At 44.9% G+C, this 17,637-nt stretch overlaps 1 protein-coding gene across 1 annotated transcript; it reads right to left on the bottom strand.

Annotated features, from left to right (window-relative positions):
• Window positions 1–3,793: 3,793 nt before the first annotated feature.
• Window positions 3,794–9,899, bottom strand: LOC135373933 (atlastin-2-like). The gene is made up of 5 exons (XM_064606975.1): window positions 9,688–9,899; window positions 8,246–8,564; window positions 5,815–6,106; window positions 4,505–4,632; window positions 3,794–3,898 (listed from the first exon to the last, which is right to left on the bottom strand). Exons 1-5 carry the CDS (start codon window positions 9,897–9,899, stop codon window positions 3,794–3,796), a joined length of 1,056 nt encoding a protein of 351 aa, XP_064463045.1.
• Between the last annotated feature and the right edge of the window lie 7,738 nt (window positions 9,900–17,637).

Genomic DNA, 17,637 nt, shown 5'->3' with positions numbered 1-17,637 from the left:
GCAGCCAGTTAAACATCCTGTGCGAGAGCGCATGTAACTACTGGGCGACTAGTCACCTAAGATTCACGAATTATTTTATTAATTCGATGTTAATTTCGTGAAAATGAGAGATTGTAAAATTGCGACCAGTCGTTACTTAAGTCCACCTTCTGTTATAAAAAGCTTGAAACAAGAACGTAGTAGCTACACACTTCCCGAGCGGAAAGCAACAATGAGATGATGTAACGACGATGACTGAGCTTCTTGTCCAGGGCGGATACTCTGCTCTATCGCTGGCGGTAATGTTGTGAAATATAAATAAGACGTCTGAGAGTGAGGACCGATGTCCAACGACGTCTCTCGGGCTATGAAGGCTATGAACGTTATTTCTTCTTCTTTTTTTTTTGTCCATATTGCAAAAATCAGATAGCCTTTGACTTATGTGAACCACATGAGCGCCTACACCAATCTGTCCAATCGCGCTAGAGCACGTCGCGCCCAACGCGAATGCGCGGCGTTCTTTTTGCACTTGACTAGTGCGTACTTCTAGTTTCGTCATAACTCAAAGCACATGCTGGTTTTAGAATTTTTCGGGAAAGCAGGTGGGTTTAAGTAACCAGTGGCTCCCATTTTGGTATATCGCATTTTCTCGAAAACATCTAATTTGTAAGTTTTGTTAATTTCAGGTACTTCGTCGTCGTGCAAGAGCTGCATGCGCTTTCACGCACTAATACTTTCCTAGTTGAGTAACGCGCCCGCAATAATTGTATCAGTGCAACCCTAATAACTTTTATGAAAAAAGAAAAGAAAGAACACAGCCTGCAAGTCTCTGCATTGTGCACGACCTTGTGTATGTCCCTGGCAGGCGAACGTAGGGTATTATGTGGTACAGCACCTTTACAAGCTGTTCCCGAAGTTGTCTGTCGTGATTTCCCATCTTCTGTTCCTTCTCGAACTGTGACAAGCACTCTTTCATCACTTTCTGATGTTGCTCGTCGATATCAGTGTCAGATTCGGAATCAGAATTCTCGAGGGCGATCTGTAAGAGCATTTATGTAATGAAATGATGGAGCCTATCGTAATTCCTCGCTGCGGGAATATGTCGGCATGTCGGTTGCGACACGTCATCCTAGGTTATCCATGTCATCCTAGGTTATCGCAGATAAACGTAAAAATACACTTCTCTGCGCTGATGTCAACTTGCATTGAAAGTTTCACAGCAAACAGGGTAATAGAAGCGTAGAAAATGGGCACTGCGAATACCGACACTCATGGGGCTCTGACATCACAGACCTCGCCATCGCGAGTCACGTCGCGCGAGAAGTCGCGGGATTACGTCTGCCACTGGGAATGGGCGCAACCCTAGAGCTCTGGCGCCAGACGACTTCGCTCGGGAGTTTGTCCGAGGGCTCTTATCTCGCTAAGACCGACATGCAGGTGATTAATTCTTTTTACTCAGTATTGTGGCAGGCAGTACACTGCGTCCATGACCAAATGAACCACATATATGGAAGTGTTCCAACCCCAAGCTGCATAATGTACTGGAAGTCGAGTGCAGCAGAGGTGGACGGTATGTGTCTTATCAATGTTATTTAGTGTCAGGAGTCTGTTCAAGACCTTCCACCTACCCGTCCACTCGTATTGCACTCGACTTTCAGTGCATTGTGCTGCATGGGACCCCTTGAACAAAATATGATACGGGGCGTTTATTTTTATTCGTTACATGATCAGGCTCGTGCAGATGACGTGACGCGCAGCCTTTTAGCGCCGTGATGTCACGTGACATCGCAAAAGATGGAGATACGTCACAGGCGTCTTACTGGGGGCCGAATTAGGCAACAGCGTGTGTTTTTACAATTTCCTCTCGTAAGTGCAGGCTTACCGCAACAAGTCATGGCATGCCCGCCTATTCTGACTCCGCTAAGGCAATATGTTTTCCAATATCACGTGTTCAAATGTGACGTCACTGCACAAGCCTGATTTTGATCGAAAAGCTGGCAGAGCAAAATAGATGCCGTTTTTGCAGTTTACTTATATGGACATTGTCTAGAAGAAAACATGTAGCTACGGGATCATTCCTTGCGTAGGATTAACTGATTAACTAGTATTAACCTACTCTTTACTTAGGCGATTTCGCGCATGAGCGAGATATTCCGGGAAAACGGGAGATATTCCTCATTGAAAGAAGTTTTATGCTTTAGAAACCTTTAAACGTGCACGTGTGTTGAAACATCGATCGCTGAATTTCGCTATGCAGATGAGCCCAAACAAGAAATACGCACATTCCCCGTGCAGAAATGGCGTGTCCTTTCTTTTATCTGCATATGAGACCGGTCGATCTGGTCAACATATTGTCTCTTACACCTATCAGCTCCATCGCGCCAATGCACGTGACGCTCCCACCTGGTGGTCTCCCAATGTTCTTTTTTTTTCTCTCTCCCTCTTTGTAAATTTTATTCTGCACTGACAGTGCACCGCACAGCGAAGATATTCTGTATGGTGACTCCCACTGAATAGTTTGAAGAATGGGGTTTCCATACGCGTTAAATACCGCCTCATTGCTGCTTTAATACGTCCGTTGAGTGAGGATAGAGTGATCAAAAGGCATCTGCTTTAGGTGCATAGGATCGGTAAGCTAGGGTGCTCGAGGTCGTTATCCCGAGCACAATAATTACAAAAGGCCCTTTAGTGGCAAACGCCCGTTCGTGACACTTTAAAATGTGGATTGAGAATACCTTTAGGGCGATATTGTTTTAAATGGTTGACAGAAATATGTTCCGGTGAGAGAAATATGTCAATAAGTGACTTACCCATTCCATGGAGGTTTCATATTTTTTGACAATTTCCTCCATGATTCGCGTGTTGTGGACAAATGCAGTCGCCTGTGAATAGAATGAATACTGAATATAATTTCTGCCAGGTTATCAAAATGCGTCGGATATAGGGAGTACAAGGAAAAATTGTAATTCGTTGAATTCATTTATTCTGCTCGACATGTGAGAGGCAAGCTCCCCTCAAAAATCACGTCGCTTGTATTCGATTCTGCACTACAAAAATCATGTGTAGTCAAACCTACGTTGAAGACGGACATGGGTGTAGGGAGCTCCTTCTCGTTGAAGACGGTGAAATAAGTCTGAAATATCAGAACAAAGTTGCACAGTCATTTTCCCCAGTGACATCCAAAAGCACACAACTCAATATAAATACGTCGTAATATTTTAACAGTGTGCTCGACAGACCATAATGAAGAATGTTTGACAAACACGTCAGCAGATAACGATTTTTTCGACCTATGTGAAATAAAGGCATGCATTCGTAAGTACGTACACACATACCTGCATGCATACATACATACATATATGCGCACACACACACACACACACACACATACACACATGCACGCGTGGATACATACATGCATTCATACAGCCCCTGTACCAAAAACCTCCAACTACACGCGCATACAGTACGCGACAAGAGTTTACCGAACACGCTTCGGCGCATTTATTATTTTATTTTTATTTTTTATTTATTAATACTGTAAGCCAATATGTGGCCCAAACAGGAGTGGCATACATGTTTGACACATACTCAACAATGGACAACTAAACAGAGCTCAGTAAATTGACCCATCAAAACACGATCATACACTATATCTATTAAATCTACTTTTTATCAACACCAGAAGGCATTCTATAAGGAACAAAAATAAAATTGCTCCACGTTACTTATAAAAGTAGCTGACTCGAAACCACTTCCGGGCAATGAATTTCAATCTTCTATCGTTCGAGGAAAGAAACTATATTTAAATGCATTAGTTATTGCAAAAATTGGTGCTAGCATTTGTTCCCGCTGACTGTGTCGTGTTCTTCTCAACAAGGACGGTTTCAGAGAATTTGGTCTTCCTCAGCGTGACACTCTAGAAGCGATTCGGACCGCACGGACTTACAGACAAATGCCTATGCAGCCGAGTCACCTGTTTGCAAAGTTGGAACGGTCCCATTAGCTGCTAGCGTGTCACTCTGAGGGAGGAATGCGCCGGAGCCTGTTCCGTAAACTTTCGTCCAGCACTGTACATACATACATGCATGCATAAATACATACATATATACCTGCATTTACCTCTCCACCCAGCCCTCCTACAGGGCGATCAGCCTTGATTGTCATTTTTAAGGAATCACAACATTTTAGAGATTTGGCTGCCTAGCAGCTATATACCCTTATACACGTTTTTTACCACATCAGATCATGGTTTGTGGCATTTTTTTCAAAGCATACTGTTTTTGCATACTCATTTGATCTTTAACTAGTCATAATTTTTATCACAGTTTTGGCGTACGATAGCTTTAGTAGCTTGCGCGCCATAAAACCTCAATCATCATCATGACACACATAGACGCATAAATACAGCAATACATACATACGCACGCACGCACAGAAACAAACGAACGAAAACGAATAAATTGTCACGATGTCTTTCTTCTATGACCGCACGACTCTGCAATGTACAACGGACAGAGCTCACCTCAAACATGGACACGAGCTCCTTGCACGTGACAATTCTTCCGTTGATCTTTTTCGGAATTAGCCTTTCAGGTGAAAGAAGGCAAGACACGAGGTTCTTCAAGTGATACTTGAAATCTCCAGATATATCTGTGAACGAAGATTGGCATCGTCAGGTATTTATGCACTCGAGCGTGTAGTTTTCGTTGGAAAACAGTGTACAAGTAGGAACGGCGTTCAAGCCAATGAGCGATGTATGGCAGAGGAATTCCTCCAGTTCCACTGAAAGTGGAGCGACTGGGAAATGGCGCCTATATGAGCGATACATCTGACATGTCAGATTATTAAAGCGTTAAACGCAAAGGCGATGCACAACTGGGTGTTCGCCTTCACAGATTCGTTCGGAAGACTATACTCATGTTTAAGCAGAACAAGACTCTATGTTCCTTCTGTGCTTGCTTGCTTCCTTCCGTACCTGACAGCAAGTCGTGAAGGACATGCTGTCAAGTTGGAGGGCTGGACTTGTTGGGTAGACATGACGACAAAAGCGTGTCCGATGTCGCCTCTGTGCATCTCGCTCGCCGCTTTTCGCCAACGAGGTGCTGTGCTGACGCAGATGTTTACGTACGTACATACGTATCTCCCCTTTGCCTTCTGCTCTCCAAAATGTGCTCATATCACGGTATCAAGTGAACACCTCTTCGCATTCGCGAGTCCTGATACATTGCTTTAGAAATGTCACGGTTTCCCTGCATTCTTGTTGTGTTAATTGAATCGCAAAATTCCGCTCGTGTTAGTTAGCGATAACTGTTCTGGCATGAAATTTAGCAGTAAGGAAATTGTCACAAAACGGAACACCGTTCCACAGTATAATTGATCAGATGTTAGGAAAAACGCATTACAAAGTCAGCCTGCGAAGCGGTCGTTGTTCATAGTCATTGCGTAACTGCCTGAATCACTCCGTCACCGATTCGGAAGCACACATTCCGCATAAAACAGCGTGTTAAAATGAGCTTCGTCCTACAGGTATGAAGGCCAAATTCCATATTGCATGTGAATCGCTGTCGACATAGCGAACAGGCTTGATTGGGACGGTTTGCCCGGATCTCGCAATTCTGCCAACACGTTACTGAGTTGGCTTACTGAGCTCAAGATGGCGGATTCGATCCCCGCCGAGGTCGGTTGCAACGTGGGGAAGGTGAACATTGCTTCCAGGACCGTGTGTCGGAGTGTGTGACTTTAAAACTAGTGTGCGCTTTTACCACTGTTTTCATCCTACCACATCCTACATACTCCACTGATCTTCGAAAGTTGAATGTACAGGAATCTTACCACGAAGTTTTCCGTCGAATTTCGTGTTCTCCACCGCGTCACCAGGTCTAGGCATAAGGAAACATTTCACTTCGCTGAAGCTGTTTCGGATGTTTTCACGTAGTTCGGATACTTCATTTTGCAGTGTGGGGTCCCTTTGAAGGAAAGGCTGAAGCAGCGCTTCTCCTCCTTCCAGTCCGAACGACTTCTCTCCGGGATATTGCCAGTCACGAATGAGAAACAGGAGCTTCTGGAACACTTCTTTGTCCCGGCCGCCAGCACTTCTAGCCATGCTAGCATACTCCGTAAACAGCTGTCAGAAGGGGAAAAAATCGATTACTGGTGGCTCAGACCAGGTAGACCTTTTTCTCGTCTTTTCTCTTCTTTTTTCCCTTTCTTTTTGTCATATGACTCCACAAGACATACGTATCATTCACCTGAAATACTTGTTTGCCCCAAGGCAGGGTCGTTCTCTGACTCAGGCACATCAAATATTGCCCTTATATGTGCCTGAACATCACGCATCGGTGCTGCGTTCCTATCTGCTGCATATATTACAGTTTCTTTGTAGAAACAGAGCAACAGAAAAATGTTCCGCACATCCCTTTGAGAGCAGCCCTACGTTTCGGAGCCAATTGGACGCATTCTTTAGGTGCGGTTACAGCCTAGAGTACGCTACTGTTTTATAACCAGAGCTCTTTGTTGTCATGGTCTTCATGTAACCGATACGAGCATGCATTCGTTCGCGAGATAGTTAGTCGGAGGCGTACTGAACACAGGATCGCGGGTCCGAACTCTGCCGGCGGCGGTAGCGGTACGGGGGAGGTGGAGGTCCGTCTATAGCAGACTTTGTCGGAGGTCCCAGGGGCACGATAAAGAACCCCTGCTAGCCAAAATCATCCGCAGATCTACCCTGCGTCAGCTATAGCATGTAGCCACACCAGTGATCTCATCTCACGTGTAAAATCTGCTCCTGGCTGCATTCCTTTTATGGCTATTATTTCGACATTCCATACCCTGTGGAGCCTGGATAGTGTTAGCGTGTAAGCAAAAGGATTGCTTCTATGAGACCAGCTCATTGTGGTCTAAGACAAGCCTAAAAAGAATATCTCTAGAAAGCTGGTCAGAAATTGAATCGAATGGACTGCGGTGCGCCAGCCACACATATCTATTAGCCACCGAAAAGTACCAATCACTTCACGGTTCCGATCACAGGGTTCACATATGCTAAATAATTCTAAGTATAGTCTTACAAACGAACTCCCCCTCATAGCACGCTCCTATCCCATCCTGCATGACATCGTTCTGGCCTGTGATATGTTGAAAACAGCAATGTTTCCCAACATGGCAATTGCAACCTGGACCCATATTGGACCAGTATTGGGAACCGATTTTGACAAGCCAGTAAACTAAATTTCGCAGCCTAGTGTTTTCAGCATTTGGAGTTGTTCTGACCAGGATCCATATATGAAGCCTCCTTTGTATAGATATACGTCACTCGATTCTTTGATATACAGGGTGTCTTTTTTTTATACGGATTTTTCCTTAAATACCTATAAGGGGTAGAGACATCCTGTTTCAACTTCTATCATCTCTGGGCCGACGGACGTTCTCGACCATCGGTTGCACAACCGACGAATGAGTAATTACCGAAAAACTTTAATTAACTTTTAAATTATAAAACCTACGAAGTTTTCCCAATGAGAACATCTGATCGCTTCGATCACCTGATAACGCAGCCGTTTTCAGAACAAAAATTCCGTGAGATAGAACGTAGAAGAAAAAAAATCATGATTGAACACCTTGTTTTTTCGTTATTTTGTTCACTGCGCATCTCACGAAACGCGTCTTCCCTTCACTCTCAATGTGAGAGGGTGAAGGAGCACAGTTGCGCCTCATGCGTCGAAGATGAGCTTTAACTTGCGGAAACAAAACAAAAACAAATCTATCGGGTGGCGCTATCGGAACTGCCCTTTCTGGGTGGCATTTCTTGTTTTCTGTTAATCTTTTTCCAGGACGCAAGAGGCGATAGTGTGCTGTTTCACCCTCTCACATTAGCCACGTGCCCATCTGAGGACTGTCGTGGAACCGGTGGCAGTGGCTAGAAGCCGTGTGACCACCGTAGGATTAATGAGTTTTGCATTTCGTTCAGGAAAAAATACAAAAAGAACTGTCACAACACTCATTTACGGTATTGTTCCCTCGGGTAAAAGCGATTTATTCACTTTTTTTTATCGCTTTCATAAGTACAGATGACAAAATCAACAGCTTATAATGCCTATCATGCCGTTTTTAGTGCCTAAGTCAGCGTCTTTAGCGCGTTTTACAGGCGCCTAAGATTGTTTTTGCCTACAAATCCAGGCTTGCGAACGTGACCGCGACATTTCGCTGTAATAACCAGTTTTGGATATAAGACAAGAATTCAATAGCCACATGCGTGGCTGGTACCCACCTTCAGGTGTTCCAAGTCGGATTGGGTTATTTGTTTGGTCAGGTTGTACACTTGGACAGAACTCAGTAGCACGCTCATTGAGAAAACTGTGACATTTCCTTCCATCGTGGACCTGTTGTCGAATGAACCTTCCGTGTCCATCAGAACGACAGCCACGAGTCCGTGTTGTCGTGTCTTGATTTTGAAAACTTTTCCCCACAGCTGGATACCAGTCGTCTCTCTTTCGCTGCCGTACTTCCAAGAAAAGCCCGTCAAGGGTATATTCTCCTCGCCCATCCAATCTGATCGGTCTGACGACATCTCTAGTTGCTTCAGGTACCTGTGACGTCAGAGAAAACAAATAAGCACGCAGTGGTGTAACAACCATAAGCTGAAGTCGCTCATACAAGCCACGATACAAAAAAAGAAATGCAAGTCAGTAAATTGTACACGACGATATCTCCAGAGGCGGTCTACATGCTCTCTAATTGTACCCTTTTCGAAATTTAATATGTAACTCGGTCAAACATTAGGCGGAGGAAAAGCGTTCATTCCTAGCCAACAAGTGCGTTCCCTCTGTACAAGGAAAATTGGTACGAATTTTAGTAGAACACACAATGCGCATACACGCATACATTAAAGTTTGTATTGTTCATATGTTTACTTAATATACATAACCGTGCTGTCGCATAGAATTACGACAGAGTACCCACTTCCGGCTGTTACACAGATAAATGGTTTGTCTCACACAGTATCAATCACTGTTTAGCGAAAACCATGCGGGAAACCGGCTAAGGTCGGCATTTAGCTTGAGTGGGTGAAGGAAGTTCTGTATTGTCTCCAACAACGAAGTAATCAATTTATATTATAATATTCATTATTGTATGATATTCTCGATATTAGATGAAATAGGCTCTTCCGCAGTCCACAATCCAAATGTTAGTTCACAGTCAGAGAATAGGATTAATACAGCTTCAGCAGACGCATTGTGTGAATCGTGCAAACGATAATCGGCTCTTGTTAGATGAGAACGCATATTTGTGTTGGAACAGTTGTATCTCTTTCACCAGGTTCTTACATCAAGTTGCGTGAGGTTGAGCAGCATAATTTAGTATCGGCATCGCAACGCACTGGAATCTGCTCGATTTGAAGTCACCCCGCAGAAATGCGCATGCGCGACTTCATGAGACAACACTGTAAACGTCACGAGGGCAGAGGGGGCGCCCTATCCTTTTGGCATGCAAGGCTGGGCAACGGCTTTGTGGCCTTCTGTTGGTTGTTATTTTCGCTTCCGCGTCATCACCCCATAGTGAACGGCATAGGTCATGTGAACCAATGAGAGCTCATCTGCAGAAGCGATGGTCCTGAAAGTGACATCAGTCCTCCATGCTAAGGTCCTCCAGCTCCCCCGTCTCCTTCTGCACGATTGATAACGCCCTATAACCATATCAACATGTATGTACCTGATGCAGAAGCCGAGAAGGAAGGACTTTCCGAGTCGGAAGCCCCCTGCGACTGACAATACCACCACAGGGAGGTCTGCAACATCGCTGTCGGTGAGAAGACGTAGCAAATTCTCGTCCTGGAGTTCAAAGTTATTGGCGTGTTTGTGGGGACGCACGACGACCGGACATGCAGCGGAGCCCAATTGGTCCTGCAAAGGAGCGTATGCCATATTCGTTATTGGTCATTTTTATTCCGTGTTAGCGCCGCGAAGCAACTGTGGTTGTGAGCGGAATACAGATGTGGACAGATACAGAGTACGTCAGGAAGCAGTGTGGGAAAGGGGGTTAGTATGCGTCCTGGGTCGACTTCAAAGGGAAGTGTGGTGACATTCGTCTGGAATTTCTTCGGAAAGCTCAAGGAAAACCTTAGACAACACAAACAGTGGCCAGATTCGAGCACACCACCTCCCCGGGTCTTCCGTACGGCCTTGGCTGCGACCGGAGAGAGAGGCGCCTTAACTCACTGGGCCATGCCGCTGGTTTGTATTCGCTATCACAAATATACCATTTTACACGTATCACCTCCCAATAGCCGATATGTCACCTTTCGTCAGAGCTCTACCGTATTTTTCTGGTTTTCTGTGTAACCAATCATCCTTCTCTGCCTTGTTCCTTCATGTGTCCCAAGCCTACACAAGACGTCATCAGACATACTGCGGGGTTGCTTTAGTGTCCTCTTCCGTAGAAATTTCGACCACTTCGCTTGTTGGCTGTCAGCACAATGTGACCTCTAGATGTCGCTACACTGAACCTATCGTCAGAGCCGTATATTAAAAGGAAGTCTGGCCATTAATGGGTCATGCCTATACCTGAAGCTCCACCCACTTTTTCAGCTTTCTGACCAATGAAGTCTTGAAATATGGGGCGCTATCAATCAACCTATCCTCACTATTTGTCCCCCTATCCAACATGGGCAGCGCCATTTTGGGTGGCAAGTGGATTGGATGGGATTGAAATGGATACTTCTCGCAATCTGCAAAAGTAGTGGATTGTTGGTGCAAATTTGATGAGCGCCACCTAGGGAGCGTAAGGCACGTCGGGAGTTGTCGTCTGCTTGCGTCGTTGCACCGCTGCCGGCAGAACCACCTGCTGGGACACATTCTGTCGTCGGAATGATTTTTAAACAAATCTGAACACTTGGAGTATAAAAGGCAAGAATGTTTATATCCATGAAATCCAGCAATTAAATATAAGATTGTACAACACAGTGCCGTTGTTGTTATGATTTCGTTGTGATCGCCGCGATCGCCGTGTTCACTAGGCCTAACATCGGCGACAAAACGTATTATTTTCGATTAGACATCGACGGATGAGCGTAAGTTGAAACTGATTTCCGAGAAACGTATATGACAATGTGCATTTGCAGTGTAAAATCAGAGTAGTCTGTGAAAAAAATTTGTCACGAAATCCCCGCTTCACTATGTTTGCTTTCGACGCCATTTTGGGTAGCAGTATGGTGTCATGGCGACCCCCTTGCTAAAAAGCAAACCAATCAGAGGAGCGAGACTGTGATTGACAGGTCGAGCCTCTTTTTGTGACTCCTCCCAATGGCCAGACTCCCTTTTAATATACGGCTCTGCCTATCGTTGGTTTATTATGCTGTTATTCGCACTTTGATCCAAACAGTTGCTTGGGTTAGCACATTATTGACTTTAATTAAGAGCATACTTGTCCTAAAGCGTGAAGCTACACCTCTGGCTGGTTTCGGATGGAATGGCCCACTAGTGCTTCTCCACTTTATGTGGCTGATATACCTACAGTGCAACATATGTGCGAAAATATCTAGATTGTGTTTGGCAACCTGCGTAAGCTAGGTTAACCTTTCTTATACCAGAAATTATTCACTTGCGGCACAAACATCTTAAGGAAAGTCTGTGGTACATTTGGAGGAGCGATGACTATGGGGATATATCGTGTTGCGTCTGCAATATGTTTTAGTATCCCTGTTCAAAATGGCACGATGCTCGGTTCATCTACTCCGAACAATAAAGTTGGAGAGTATGAGATGTGCTATCGGCACTCTGACAAACGTTTTCTTTTATTATTATAATTTATTGATGGGGGAAACTAGCTCCGTAGTTAATTTATACGAGGGGTGTTCAAGCCAAACCGGGACATTATTTCTCCTGAGTTTACAAATGACTCGCGCTACTTCTTTTTAACCATTTTCACACGCGACCGGCCTCCGCTTTCACCACGTGGTGGTCCACAGTTTGTGCAAAACAGAAGACACGCGCACGACAAGATGGCCGACAACGAGGTGAGCGCGCACATCGAACACCGAATTGTCATGAAGTTTCGCGTGAATGAAGGCGTAAAGTCATCTGAAATTTACAGAAGACTTCAGCCTCGGTATGGCCACGATACAGTTAGCCGCAGCAAAGCGTTTGAGTGGTGCAAGCGGTTCCGACACGGCCGTACATCAGTGCAGGACGATCACGGCCGGGGCGGCTCAGAGCACAGTGTCAAGGTTCCTGAGGACATTCAACTTGTGGAGCACGTGATCTTCAAGGTCCGACGGATAACATGTCTAGAACTGGCTCGAAAGACGGACCTTTCTGTGGGAACGTTGAATGCTATCATTCATGAGCACCTCCAGTTCCGGAAAATTAGTGCCCGTTGGGTCCAGAGGCAACTCTCCGTGTTTGATCGGCAGAGAAGACTGGAAACCTTCCAAGTGCTAAGGTACCGGTTCGACACTGAAGGACAGCCGTTCCTTGATCGGATCATCACGTGCGATGAAACGTGGGTGCACCATTTCACTACTGAGTCTAAACGGGCATGAAAACAATGAAAACATCCGGTCTCGCCAGCTTCCAAGGAGTTCCGAAGCACCCCGTCTGCGGGTAAAGTCATGGATACGATTTTCTGGGTTAAGGCTGGCGTTGTTCATGTTGATTTTCTGCCCAGTGGTACCACTATCAATAGTGCATATTACTGCGAGGTTTTCAGAGATGTGCTTAAGGCGTTGAAGCAAAAGCGGCCGGGCCTCATCACCAAAGGAGTCCTTCTCGTACAGGACAATGCACGCCCGCCTACCGCGCATCTCACGACACGCACCTTACAGGAACTTGGCTGGGAGTTGCTGCCACATCCCCCTTACAGTCCAGACCTCGCTCCAGCGATTTCCATCTCTTCGGGCCACTAAAGGCATTCCCTGGGGACCGCCGCTTCAGCTGCGACGACGAGGTCAAGAGTGCGGTCCGATCAAGGCCGCTACGCGCCGGTAAGGATTTCTACGCTGCGTGCATCCAGGCCCTCATGAAACGCTGGCACAAGTGCATTAGCGCATCTGGAGATTACGTTGAAAAATAAAACTAATTTATCGCCTGTAAGTTCATTATACTTTTGTGAAAAATGAAAAGTCCCGGTTTGACTTGAACACCCTCGTACATACATACACGCATAAACACATACATACATACCTATATTTACCTCTCCACCCAACCCTCCTACTGGGCGATGCGCCTTGGTTGCCATTTTTAAGGATTCACAACATATTAGAGGTTTGGCTGCCTATCAGCTATATAGCCCTATACACGCTTTTTTACCACATCAGATCATGGGTTGTGTCATATTTTTCAAAGCATACTGTTTTCGCATACTCATTTGATTAGTCATAATTTCTATCACAGTTTTGGCGTACGATAGGTTTAGTTGCTTGTGCGCCATAAAACATCAATCATCATCATCATCACATCCATACATACACGCTTACACTCATAACCGCTTTAACATTCCACCACTACGCGTTACAAAGCACAAATCGTAGAAAATCGGACTGCATGCAATGCAATGCGTGATTGCCTGAAGTTAAGATTGCGCCGTCATTAGGGCAGCACGGCATGTCTTCCGGTCTTCTTCGTTTTAGCCTAAATCTGGTCGCGGACCGGTCGCTGAGTGAGGCAACAATATTTACGTTGAGTTGACTTCACTAACTTTGAATGAGAGATTTTGAACGAGAGAATCTGCCGACCCTTCTTTTTTATTTATTTTTTATTCCCAGCAATGTTGAGGCCATTTCAGTTTTCCTTTTTTTATTTCAGTTCCCAATACGCATGAATGGGCGCACCTGCCCTTTCATGTGGGTCGGTCGTGCCACCCTTGAGTATGGAAACCCTATTCACAGGGACCGCTCACCACAGAAGACAACGTAACTTGTGTTCCTGTTCCTTAACTTATGGTGTATACGTGTAGCTGTCAAGTGCATCGGCATTTTGTTGAGCGCGCAAGTTTCGCCCTCGTGCTCAGAACATTAGTGCACCTATGAAGATAACTTGATTTAAATTAGCGCTGATATGGTTGTTTCACGTAGTATTTTATTTGAATACAGAGCAAACCCGTCAATGCCAGATGAATTAAAATAATTTAGGGCGAGAGAAACAGAACGCATGCAGGTGACTTTCATCTGTAGAATAATATCCGAAACAGTTTCTGGAGTACATATGACTAAAGTCCTGTTGATACGTGCAGGTAGCATGGACAAAAAATAAAATATAAATAAATCATCTATGGAGTGTATGGAACCTGTGGTATTGTGTGATTTTTCGTGGTGTCCGCATTATTTTAGCTTTTTCATTTCGCCTCTGGCGATGAAACTCCCTATTCGTCAGCTTAAAATACAGTTGTTGTTGTTGCTAGCTGTCGTGTAAAATAGTGCCTTCTTTTCTGTGATATCTTCAAACCTTGCTCTGCAACCCTAGAAGTAGTTTCGGGTACCCTGCCATGGGATATACGTATTGACTGGTAAGTCATGCTCTCAGGGTGTGTTGTTTACGCTTCCTCAAGTTAGACGAGCCCTGTCAAGCTCTTTTTTTGTTTCCTATCGTAATTAAAGTAACTCTCTTTCTGAATTAATCAGAGCGATCCCAAAGCATCTTACCCAGATTTTGAACTTGTGCCACAGTGTACAGATATTTGGTTCCTTCTTTTTGCACAATGTTGTTATGCAACATATTTACATTCCACAAAACGTAGTTGCGCGCTTGCTGCAACATATACTGTTTTTCTCATTCCGTAGTTGTCCCCTCATGGAAATATCAAATGACGAGCCGCAGAGAAAATAGAGCTCGAAACGCTCAAGCTCTTGTTGTGTTTTCTCCGACTTCTGTTTTTAAAAACTCTGGCTGGCGCGTAGCCCATCATCTATCAATTAGCCCTGCCAATATTCCCCTTCTTTTTTTTATATCGCGCATACCACAGACCAAAGTGCAAAGTTGGGGTAGTTGGTGTGACATTACTCTAGTTTAGGCTGCCAAGGGGGACGTCGGACAAAGTAGGAGACACGACAACAGAAACAGCTTACTCTCAACTGACGAAATTTAATGCAAGGAACAAAAACATCAGAACTACAAGATATGATGACGTCAACAGCAATGACAGCAGGGTTAGCACACTCAGCCTTCAGCATTTTTCAGCATGGTCCCGAGTGTGTTAGCTCCCCTTCAATAGCCTTGTCTTCTGCGGAATGTGGTTATCTAACTGACAGTCGCACAGATCGTGATATCGCCGTTTGAGTGTGCTAACCCTGCTGTCATTGCTGTTGACGTCATCATATCTTGTAGTTCTGATGTTTTTGTTCCTTGCATTAAATTTCGTCAGTTGAGAGTAAGCTGTTTCTGTTGTCGTGTCTCCTACTTTGTCCGACGTCCCCCTTGGCAGCCTAAACTAGAGTAATACCACAGACGTCGCACGCACAGGGGAACATGACGCGATGTGAGGCATGCGGCACAGTGTTACATTGTCGATATCCGCGTAATTCGGGAAACTTAGAAAAGCGAAGATGTAGCTGTGTCCGACAAACAGTGCGACAACGCTTTCGGTCCTCGCAACTCGACAAGCAATCGATCGACAAATCGATCGGCGAACGTGTTCGACGAGGAAAAATAGTTTGATTATATTTCTTTGCGCGTATACAACAATAGTGACATGTTATGACACAGTAGTACGTAGCAGTATGACACAGTATACGTCGTGACATGTCCTACTCGTTATGACTGTAGTAGATGAAAGGTCACAGAGTCACACGCAATTAGAATCAAATGAGAGCCACGTGCTGACACGCGCATCTCAACATTTTTGTGACGGGGCACTGGGCAGTGTTACGGGAGCATATGGGGGGCCATAAAGCAGTGTACTCCAGCGTGCTCAGTAGCACGCCTTCGACATAAACTGGCGTTTCTGGCAGAAGAATAACAACAACAACAACTTTATTACAAGATGATGACTTGGCAGTTTGATCGCCAGGGGCGATACTCTACCCCATTGCAGGTGGTGATGCGGTGAATGAAATAATGAGCCCCTTCGCAATAAGGATTGAAGTCCTATGGTATCCAGAAAGGTGAAAAGAGCTTTGAGGGCAGAGCGTTGGTGGGCTGGATGTAGCCAGGGACCAAGCAATTTTTTGAGAGGGGGAGGGGGCGAGAATCTAGCTCGTTAACGGATCTGGAGAGTACGGTTCGGAAAGGTTGGTAGTGTGGGCAATGGAGAAGAATGTACAGCACCGCAGTGACAGCAGTGGAGAGAGTCAACTTGCCTCAAGCGGTAACGGTACTGTTCTGTGAAAGCCACATCGAGGCACATTCGATGTGGCTTCGTACATGTTGCGCATTCGAGAGAATGCCACAGAGGAACACGGAGTGAGCTTTCTGGGGCAGAGCAAGACAATATCGAGTGGATCTTGACGTTCCCGATATGGCACTGCTAAATGGGAGATGTATTTTTAGGTCTTGTAGCCCCCACGGTGCGCTCCCGCCAGTAGTCGCCTGGAGCCTTGCTACCCGTTCAACGTTGAGTTTCCATCAATTAATTCGTTGTATGCTCTTGGAATCATGCTCCCCCACTGGTTGTTACACTCTGCCCGAGCCTGGGGCACGCAGTTACAAGTGCTCTGTCTAGTGGAAACTTGTTCGAATATCTTTGAAAAATATCGTTCATTTTGTATGACCAGTATAAAACGAGATTTGTTCTAGCCAGTGGAGTTCAAAATGCAAAGTTCTCCTTTGTGCACGAAAAAACAAAAAATCGACAAATTATTCCGTCCCACTGTCCCTCACGTCCCCCTGTTCCATACGTACGAGATTAGTACAAAAATAAAGAATAATAGGACGGGATATACCTGCTATCGGCGGCTCTCGTTCTCAGGCAGTTCCCTTAACCTTTACAGGTTCACTGGGTTTTCTACCCTTTCATAGTTCTATGCAGCAATATAAAACGAAGCAAAGTTGTGGATAGTAACATATCTGTATGCCTTACTGCAAGCGTCAACATTCACTGAAAACAGCGTCTTAGTTTTTGCAAAGGCATCAACCACTTAGCCATTTAAACCACTTAAATCTAATTCCAATGATTATTAGGCACTTACCGTCCCCTCCGAGGCAAAACGTGAATATGTATATGTATATATGTTGGTGACGACGGTATCAATGCTAAGATACTTAAAAGTACTAAAATGGTTTCATCACTGTTCTTGTGTGACATTTTCAACCAGTCCCTTCGGCTAGGTGTTGTTCCTGAAGACTGGAAAACTGCTCGCGTGACACCAATTTACAAATCAGGAAGCAGATATACATCATCAAACTATCGACCCATCTCGTTGACAAGTGTATCTGGAAAGCTCATGGAACACATTTTGTACTCATCTATCATTAATTTTCTTGAAAGCAACTCTTTGTTATCTAACACTCAACATGGTTTTCGCAAGGGACTAAGCTGTGAGACACAGCTGTTACGGTTTACTCATGACATTCATCTTAACTTGGACAATAGGATACCGACAGACGCTGTTTTTATAGATTTTTCGAAAGCTTTCGATAAGGTCCCGCATTCACGTTTACTCCACAAGCTATCTCGACTAAACATTGATAACGCAGTTTCAGAATGGATTCGGCATTTTCTTCACTCACGGGT

Source organism: Ornithodoros turicata, unplaced genomic scaffold, assembly GCF_037126465.1.
Source record: "Ornithodoros turicata isolate Travis unplaced genomic scaffold, ASM3712646v1 Chromosome36, whole genome shotgun sequence".
In the NCBI taxonomy this organism is placed as follows: domain Eukaryota; kingdom Metazoa; phylum Arthropoda; class Arachnida; order Ixodida; family Argasidae; genus Ornithodoros; species Ornithodoros turicata.
Note: the sequence above shows the minus strand (reverse complement) of the source record. Positions and strands in the feature narration are given on the sequence as shown.

Coding starts and splice junctions, on each gene's coding strand:
- LOC135373933 (XM_064606975.1), bottom strand. CDS start 9,899: ATGGCATACGCTCCTTTGCAGGACCAATTGGGCTCCGCTGCATGTCCG. Junction 6,107..8,245: donor CCGACTTGGAACACCTGAAG/GTGGGTACCAGC, acceptor CCCTTCTGACAG/CTGTTTACGGAGTATGCTAG. Junction 4,633..5,814: donor ATTCGACGGAAAACTTCGTG/GTAAGATTCCTG, acceptor CTTCGTTCACAG/ATATATCTGGAGATTTCAAG.